Source organism: Orycteropus afer, unplaced genomic scaffold (genome assembly GCF_000298275.1).
Source record: "Orycteropus afer afer isolate SDZICR_OR568_19922 unplaced genomic scaffold, OryAfe1.0 scaffold00120, whole genome shotgun sequence".
Classification (NCBI taxonomy): Eukaryota; Metazoa; Chordata; class Mammalia; order Tubulidentata; family Orycteropodidae; genus Orycteropus; species Orycteropus afer.
Genome location: NW_006921707.1, coordinates 1,154,477 through 1,163,992, shown reverse-complemented (window position 1 = coordinate 1,163,992; position 9,516 = coordinate 1,154,477). Strand labels below are relative to the sequence as shown.

Sequence of the window (9,516 nt, the reverse complement as noted above, 5' to 3'; positions counted from 1 at the left end):
TTTCCAGATCACTTGATATTGCTATAGAATATTCAGCTACTTTCTAACAAAATCCTACTCTATGGACAGGATCCTGGTGATCCAGGAAATTTGCAAAGGAGTCATGTAAATTTGTCAGTATAGATATAAAGTAAATGATCAGCTGTCATTGTGTTTTTTAAAGAATCTGGGACTTGTATTCAGCTACTCAAAGAAAATGCTGGGTTGTAAAACAGTGGGAATTGACTGAATTATCTCCCTTACTTTTGGTGGCAAATCAACTCATATGAATTTGAACAAATGAAGTGGACTTGATGTGAGTATGCTATGGCAAGAAAATGATGACAGTCATCAGTACTGTAGAAGATTTCATGGGATTTGAATAGATATTCAGCTACATAGTAATTATATGAGTATTGCCGAGACTGGAGTTATAGTAGCAAGAATTCAAAGAAAGCAAGCTGTTTCACTCTAAAAATAAACCAAAAGAGTTCATTAAACTCTTAACAGAAAAATAGTTTAGTTAAGCTGAATAAAAGTAGATTGACATTTTCAATATTTAAATTCACTGATGTAAATTTATATATGGAAAATAATACAAATAACATTTCCCATTTTACTATAAATACATTATTGTTTTTGCACTATCTAGCCAATTATTTCACTAACATATTTTATACCTTCCATTCTCATTTTAAAACTTCATTGTGAATATCAATGATCATTTGCTGTTTCTTTCTAGTATTAACTGCCTCTTTATATTATTTTCCAAACTCATTACCAAAGTATTTTCCAACTTTTTATGCTTACATATTCTTTCCTCCATATTTTTTGTTTTTCTTCCTTTCAGAGTGAGTTCATTATAACTAACACATGTAGGCAGTGTTTAAAGCAACCCATACAATTAAGCAGTGAAGAGAGTTTGACTGGCAATTATGGGCATAATTAATTACAAAAGTTGGTGAATGTTCAAAGAGTTAGGGAATTGAAGTTCCGGAAGAAGGGGACCATAGATAGAAACATCTAGGTTGATGGTGGGGCTGGTGTGTATGCAACAATGGGAAAAGTACATGGTAGAAGTTAGAAAACTGGGGATCCTTTCTATGTGTGCTGCAAGCAGCAGTGTGCTCTAAGACAAGTCAACACACTTCTTTCTCCGTTTCTTATCTAGTTAATGAAGAGGTTGAACTTTAAGGCCCCATCCAGCTGTAGAATATCATGATCTATTGCAGGGAAGTGACTATGCAGATGTAACACAGTGAGATTAGGCACTTGTGTTGTGTGTGATTTAACTGGTTTTCTTTGATTGCCAAACCTCATCAGGGAGACTGAGGGAGAGCTTCGTAATCACCAGTTGGATATGGCAATGTTGAGTGCATACTGAGAGTCACCAATAAATAATTACCTTGAGTTACAGCAATGGTGAAGTCAGCACTGTATCCAGGATGTCTCCTTAAATGTTGATTATTTTAATTATTCAGAGTAACCCCATGTGTTAAAGGACAGCTTCTCAACAGACTGCAAAGTATGAATGTATTAACAATATGGGTCAATGCTTAAGTTACTTTTTTGTACTTTTTGACTGAACAGATTGTTAGGCCACATGCATGTTAAACGTACTATAATACAGAAAATCAATTACTGCACCCTCCAGTACATTACAGGGTGAAGCTATTAAACATTTCATCAGGAAATTGCAAAGTACAGCTGTAAAGTTCTTTATTGTTAGGAAGCCATAATTACTACAGTATTTACTAGGTATTTACCACCAGCCTGTAAAATCTACCATGCCAAGTTTCACAGTAACCTCTTTAACATTGAACGTTAGTGAAACAATTTGGTGGAGGAGACTGTTTAGGGAATGATAATAAGGAATAAAATCCAAATGTTTTGTACACACTTCCTGTATCTTTTCTACTATTATAATCTGTCCATGATAAAAAAAAAAAGTCTTCTGTCTCCATGGTTTTTAAAAATACCTTTGTTGCTTTAGCCTTTAAATCTGTTTACAATATAAATATATGTAAACTGATCCCATTTTCTTTTAAGGTGTGTTTGGAATTACTTGAAAGACTCAGCAGGTAGATGCTGTTCAAAGGATTATCCTTGGTGAAATTCATCTCTAAAGACAGGATTTTGAACTAAAAGAGAGAGGGGGCTGAGGAGACAGATGGTGTTTATAGTGCATATAGAACCTCAGCATCAACTTTCAAACAGGAGGACTCAAGGGCTTGGCAGCGTCTCAAAACTGAAATATTTTCCATTGATTGGTATGAATCACTTTCTTGCTCACCTGCTTGTACCTGTACCTCTACCATACACACTACTGAAGTGCCAACAAATCTGCAATTAACCTTTTCATCCCTTGATGCTGAGATGCCTATCATGGTGTTCCTGATCCTTGTCTGTTTCTTTCCAGACAGAGCTTTTTGTACATGCCTTCAAGGATCAGCTGGTCAGGAGTGCTCTTTTAGCACTCTACACTGCCAGGCCAGGTGGCGTCCTTAAGAAACCACCCACTCCTAAAAGCAGCATTGAGGACAGCAGTTCCCAGGACCAACCCCCACCAATGAGAAGGCAGGACTCCATACCACATCATTCAGACTATGATGAGGAAGAGTGGGTAAGTCTCTAGGTCTCTTACACATCACCCACTTCCAATGTTTTGCACTAAGAGGCAATGCAAGAATGCTAAGAAAGCTTTGTTTTTATCAAAACTTAATTTGGAAAAGTCATAAGACAGATTGTAGATAAATAGATCATATTTTTCTTTAAGGGCTAATTATAAATGGAAGTTGTATTCCCAGTCAAAAACTTGCTATCAAATAAATCATATGTATAACCAGCAATATGTCACTAAAGCAAAGATGCCACAGTTGCAAAACTTTTTAACACTTTTGTTTATTTATTACCAAGGTAACAAAAACCAATAATTTTTTGTAGGAAAAAGATAAAAAACATCATAAATAATAATAATATTTGGGTACAATTTTTTTTTTTTAACTTTTTACAGTGATTTTTTGGTTGATAGTTTAACAAAGCAAATTCAATAGTTCATCCACATTTTGGTCTGTGACAGATACAATGTTGCATGTTCCATTCTAATGTTCTAGTTACATACATGTGTCTTTTTCAAAAAATATGTTTAAGTGATCTGAGACAATGAGATCTCTTAAATCTCTGTTATTCATAATCCTGTGATAAGTCAAGATATTATTGCAGATGTTCAAAAATTGGCAGAAGCAACTATGACTAACTGCAACGTTATGGACAATAGGACAGACTATTGCCTGGTATTGAGACATCCTCACGATTTCATGCATGTTCAATTCTATCTTTGTGGCTATTTTGCCAATCCATCTTACTGAGGGTCTCCATGCTCTTGCTGACTCTCTATTTCACCAATCACAATGTCCTTCTCTAGTGATTGATCCCTGTGAATGATGTGTCTGAAGCAAGCAAGATCTGTTGTGGTCTATAAGATTTTCATTGACTTATTTTTGGAAGTAGATCTCTAGGCATTTCTTCATTCACCATTGTAGTCTGGAAGATCTGCTGAAACAGGTCCATCATGAATGATTCTGTTCATATTTGAAATACTAGTAGCATAGTTTACAGAATCACAGCAATGTATAAGTCACCATAGTACAGAAAAGTGGCAAATGGTTGGTAAATAGGAACATTAGTTGGGCAAAATAGAAAGGAAGGGACATAAAGGAGCACATGAGGAGAAAAAGTGTACAGTACAATGATTTAATCAGTGCATATTAATTATCCAAGAGCCTTCCAAGGTATATATATATCAGGTACAGAAAAAAGGAAACTTTTTATTGTATCATGTGTGCAACACCACCACCACCAACAACAACATAATAGTGAGCTAGCTGTATTACCCTTGAAACAGTTAGTAATTATTTTTCCTGCCATTCTAGAATTTAAAAGTGTTTAGGGAGTAAATTAGGAGCTCTGGTAGCATAGTGCCTAAAGCACTTGACTGCTAACCAGAAGGCTGGCAGTGCAAACCCACCAGCCACTCCTTGGAAGGAAGGTTGGGCAATCTACTTCCATAGTGATACTGCTTCAGAAACCCAAGGAGAGGTCACTGTGAGTCAGGTCTGACTTGATGGCACATAACAACAACAGGGAGTAAATTATTTAAAGCCAAGATGTGTTTTAAAAAAATGCTGTCTAAGGGGCTGTGAAGTTCTACTTGCTCTTTCTTTTAGCAAAATGTTTATCACAGGAAAAAAAATAGCTGGGCTCGAAGAGGTAAATGCTGAATAAGTATTTGTTGTTGCGGATTAAGATTGCATTTCTTCCTCTGATGCATTTCCAAGAGACCAAATCTAATATTTCTCCCTTTTACCTTCACCTTCTTCCTCAATTTATTCACAGCTCTAAGGTGTACACAGCTCTTAACCTCTCTGAAGTTCAATTTTCCCAACTGCAAAATGAAAATAACAGCATCTGTTCTGCTTAGCTCTTGGGGTGGTCATGAGACGAATGATTTACTCATGTGATGATGCTCCATTGCCTGCAAAGGCCTGGCAAATGCATTGTATGATTGTTATGTGCTTGCTTTTTAACAAAGGTGAATTATATAATTTAATTGTTGTTGTCGTTGTTGTTATGTGCCGTCGAGTCGACCCCGACTCATAGCGACCCCTGCTTGGGTTTCCAAGGCAGTATCACTACGGAAGAAGGCTTGCCCAACCTTCCTTCCGAGGAGTGGCTGGTGGGTTTGAACCGCCAGCCTTCTGGTTAGCAGTCAAGTGCTTTAGCCACTATGCTACCAGAGCTCCTATAATTTAATTAGGAGGATCAAAAATATACCTTGAGATAAGTATCAAAACTTAATATATCAAAAAATGTGGAATTTAAATGCACATATATCATAAAATGTGAATTTTATTCACACCAAATGTGAATTTTAAAGACTGTGAGGAAGTAATAGGAAAGAAGTTATATTTCACTTAATTAAATATACTGTACTAGCCTTTTGACAAATCATTTCTGTATTCTTTATTAAACCATGTGAGGATTTTGGAATTGGGTGTCTCTGGTTTTCTTCATTTTCAACTCACTCTGTTATGCAAAAAACCCTGCTCACAGCTCACTCTAACTTTCCTCCTCAAAAATGTCCTTTATTATTCCGTTTTCTATTGTAAATTATTGAGATCTTTTATACCATTGTTGTTAGATGCTATCAAGTTGGTTCCAACTCATAGGGACACTAAGTACAACAGAATGAAACACTGCCTACTCCTGCTCCATCCCCACAATCCTTGCTGTGCTTGAGCCCATCATCACAGCCACTGTGTCGACCCATGTCATTGATGGCCTTCCCTTTTGCTGACCCTCTACTTTACCAAGCATGATATCCTTCTCCAGCGACTGGTCCCTCCAACAATGTCACCAAAGTATGAGAGATGAAATCTGGCCATTTTCGCTTCCAAAGAGCATTCCAGCTGCACTTCCTCCAAAACAAATGTGTTCATTTTTTTTCTAGCAGTCCATGATACATTCAATATATTTTGCTAAAACCACAAGTGAAAACACAATAACTCTTTTGCAGTTTTCCTTATTCATTGTTTAGCTCTCACATGCATTTGAGGCTGTTCAAAACACCATGGCTTGAGTCAGGCTAATCTTTGCTCATTGACACTTTAAAGAGGTCTTGTGCAGTAGATTTTGCCTATTGCAATACATCGTTTGATTTCTTGCCTATTGTTTCCATGGTCATTGTGGATCCAAGTAAAGTGAAATCCTTGATGTTAGTCTTTTCTCCATTTACCATGATGTTGCTTATTGGTCCAGCTGCAAAGAGTTTTGCTCTGGTGGTGTAGTGCCTAGGGCATTTGACTGCTAACCAGAAGGCTGACAGTTCAAACCCATCAGCCACTCCTCAAAAAGAAGTTTGGGCAATCTACTAACTCAACAGCAGTGAGTTTTTGTCATCGTGAACTGCCCTTTGGCATAGGCACTCCAAATCCAAAGTTAAGTAAGGCTAGCTCCTTGCATACTGTAGCTAAGAGTCTGTTGTTGTTAGGTATTGTAGAGTTAACTCCAACTCATAGCAATCTTAAATATTACTCTCACTGCCATTGAGTCAATTCCAACTCATAGTGACCCCCGTTGTGTTTCTGAGGCAGTATCTCTACTGAAGTAGATTGCCCAGTCTTCCTTCTGAAGAGTGGCTGGTGGGTTTGAGCTGACAGCCTTCTGTTTAGCAGTCCCATACCTTAGGTACTATGCTACCTGAATAAAACAGAAAATTTTTTTTTGCCAGATCCTGTGCCATCTTCATGATCATTGGTAGCTCATTGTCTTTGTTTCTTTGAGCTGCTATAACAAAAATACTACAAGTGGGTGGCTTTTCCAAACAGAAATTTATTTTTCTCACAGTTTAGAAGGCTAGATGTCTGAATTCAGGACACTGGCTCTCAGAGAAAGCGTTCTTTCTCTACAGGCTCTTGGGGGAGGTACTTTTCTCTTTTCAACATCTATTCCTCTGTTATTGGTGATCTTCATATGGTATGTATCTTCCCCTCCATTTGTGCTTCCTTCTTTGTGTCTAATCTACTCTTTTAATATCTTAAAGGTGATTGGCTTCAAACACATCCTACAGTGATATGGTTTCATTAACATAACAAAGAAATTCCTATTCACATATGGGATTAATCCATAGTTATAGGAGTTTAGGATTTATAGCACACATTTGGGGGTACACAATTCAATCCATAACACTCAGAGTCTAGTGGTAGATAAAAACATGTTGACAAATTGTTACAAAATGTTGGGACAAAGGTTGGAGAGAGACAGATGGTAGAAGATAACCACTGCTAATATGACTTCAACTCAAATTTCTTATGAAATTTTATAACATAAATTTCTTTTTTATAAGGCAAGAAAAAAGGTAGTGGGGAATGTGTCCTTAGTTGAAGAAATTAAGGGTGAAACATTCAATTCAAAGAGCATTACTGAGCACCTGCCCTGCCTGGTACACTGTGCAAAGATGGACAGCTCAGTGTCTCAGCGACTCCACAACCTATTCGGGGCACTAGAAAGGAAAATGACAATTACAGTGTGGCATTCAATGTGTCACTTTAGAGTTGTGCATAGGGTGTGTCAGGAGGATAATAGACACAGTGGGATTTTCATAAGTAATTTTTTTTTTTTTTTTTGAGATTGAAATGTGAGTAGAGAAGTTAACCATTCCAAAAAGAAGAGGAAATAAGACTTTGGACAGGACTACATTAACTGACATTAGAGAGAGAGGTTGTGTGCATGTGTGTTATTTTTAGTTATTACTTTATTTGTTTTATTTTAAAGGTGGTGAAAATTGATCATGTTTATTTACCAAAAGGGAAAAGCTATTTGAGAGATATGGAAGTGGTCAGTGATGGGGCAAAGTTCTTATAAAAGAAAGAAACTGAACCAAGTCTAGTATGCAGATGGGAGGAAAGTCTCAGGCACGAGTGTGTCTCTGTTGCTGAGACTAATTGATGAATTTTACTTTTTTGTGATGGGTGGGGCTAGACAATGTGTTGGGCTCATTCCCACGAGATTTTTTTTTAAATCCATATAATAGGATCATATGCTAAGAGAAACAGATGAGGAAAAATGCTAAGGAGGCTAGTGAGGGTTTTAAATATGCCTTGAGGAATGAGTAAAGGAGCTTATTAGCAACATTTGAAAAAGTTAAAACGCTTTCCAGTACTTATAAAGGAACAATCAAAGTGGCAGTATCAGTTCCAGGGTTGTTGGCTCACCCTTGGTCACTCTGCTGGGAATACTTTCAAAAGTCCTCTTGAAAATGGGAAAAATTCTTCCTGATATTTTTCCCAGTTGATGGAGGGGTATCTTTTCAGTTTCCTTGTTCTTTTGGTTTGCTTCAAAAACAAAAAGAGTAATATGACAATGAATGCTTTGGACCTCCTTGTAGTTCATTTCTGAGAATCTCCTATGGCACCTGTTGTTTCCAGAAAGCAGATAAAAGTGTTTTCTAGATTACCAAAATTACAAGGAAAATCTTTCACACTCAGAACAGTTACCTCTAATTCTCCTTCCCCCAGTGTAATTGCAAAAAAAACTCAAGTTTGATTGCATAAAATGTTCTAACATTCTTGTCAATTTTATTTAGCAACAAATTTCTATTAAAATGATCACTCCATCAAGGGGTAGAAATCCCTTATGATAAAATAGAATTACAAAAAAAAAAAATTCACCAGAATCATAACTATTTGACATTATCTTCAAAGCTTTATCTAACTGAAAAATTGAATATATGCAACAAAAATGTAACTAATTGAAAATGCCTTTAGAGACTATGCTATTAAATGAATTGGAAATATCCATTTGTGTATTGCTTTTCTTAGTTAATTGGTTGTTAGAAAAGTTCTAGCACTGATTACAAGTCTAGTCAACTTTGAAATAATTCAATGTTTTAAATTAATTGTGTTTCCGTGATACCGAATGAAAATATTTTTTCTGATCACTTCAGTTGACTTACGCTAGCAGCTCCATTTTTCAAAATCTGTTTGCTTTACTTAATTCCTGATAGTGACAGTAATTTTAACAAGTATCCTACTTGAACAACTGCATTAGCTTCCTAGGACAAATATTTAGAAAATTAATACATGTCAGTAAATTACTCTTGAGCCCCACTCTGCTGATGCATGTAATAATCCTTCCTTTTGAGGTCAGGAAAGAGAATCTTTGTTCATTCTAAATCAATGTGAAACTCTTCTTTCTCGTTCAACCTTTTGGAAAAATTGATGACATATGAATCTGGATAATAATTATCTAGCCAATATGGTAGAGATTGAAATTGAAATGATGACTTACAAAAAAGACTTGCTATTTACTAAATTTTATTTATTAAATGATTGAATGTATTAAAGGTTGATTTTCCTGAAAAGTTATCAAACAATTAAACCCATACGGAATATTTGGGTTCTATCATGATGCATGCCAAGAAATAGACTACTATAGAATTAGTCAGCTTTTAACTGGTAAAGATGACATATTGCTGTTCTTTCTCTATGTTTCTATAACAGATGCTTCCAGCAGCTGGGTTTCCAAGATTAGTTGTCCAAAATATGAAAGGATGTCATCTTAACAAACTATTAAGTTGACCTAGTTTTTGTGTCTTCCAGTAATTATATTATTTTCTAGAACACTATAATTTAATTTCACCATTACTACACTGATGGGTTCGGGGCTATATCCCCCCACCCCTATTAAAAATTTGTCAAAGATAAATTTTTGATGCTTTATATTCTGATCCATTCCAGCAAAGTATAGAATTAGGAACACTATTCTGATTATTTATCAATATCCCGAATCCATTTTAAAAACACGTTTTTGAACTGCATTTCTATTTCAAGCAATTCTTCAGCATTTTACTAAATTACATTTAAAATTTTAGTTTCTGTTCTTAAGTTAGGAGAACATTTCCTGTTCCTTATTAGGAGCTCTGGCAGCATAGTGCCTAAAACATTTGACTGCTAACCAGAAGACTGGCTGTTCAAACCC

At 36.0% G+C, this 9,516-nt stretch overlaps 1 protein-coding gene across 1 annotated transcript in view; it reads left to right on the top strand.

Moving 5' to 3' along the window:
* INPP4B (inositol polyphosphate-4-phosphatase type II B) overlaps positions 1–9,516 on the top strand; it is a 601,242-nt gene that overhangs the window by 492,249 nt on the left and 99,477 nt on the right. The window contains exon 15 of the mRNA XM_042781432.1: positions 2,399–2,602. Coding sequence (XP_042637366.1) covers positions 2,399–2,602 — 204 coding nt within the window. The remainder of the gene's footprint in view (positions 1–2,398; positions 2,603–9,516) is intronic.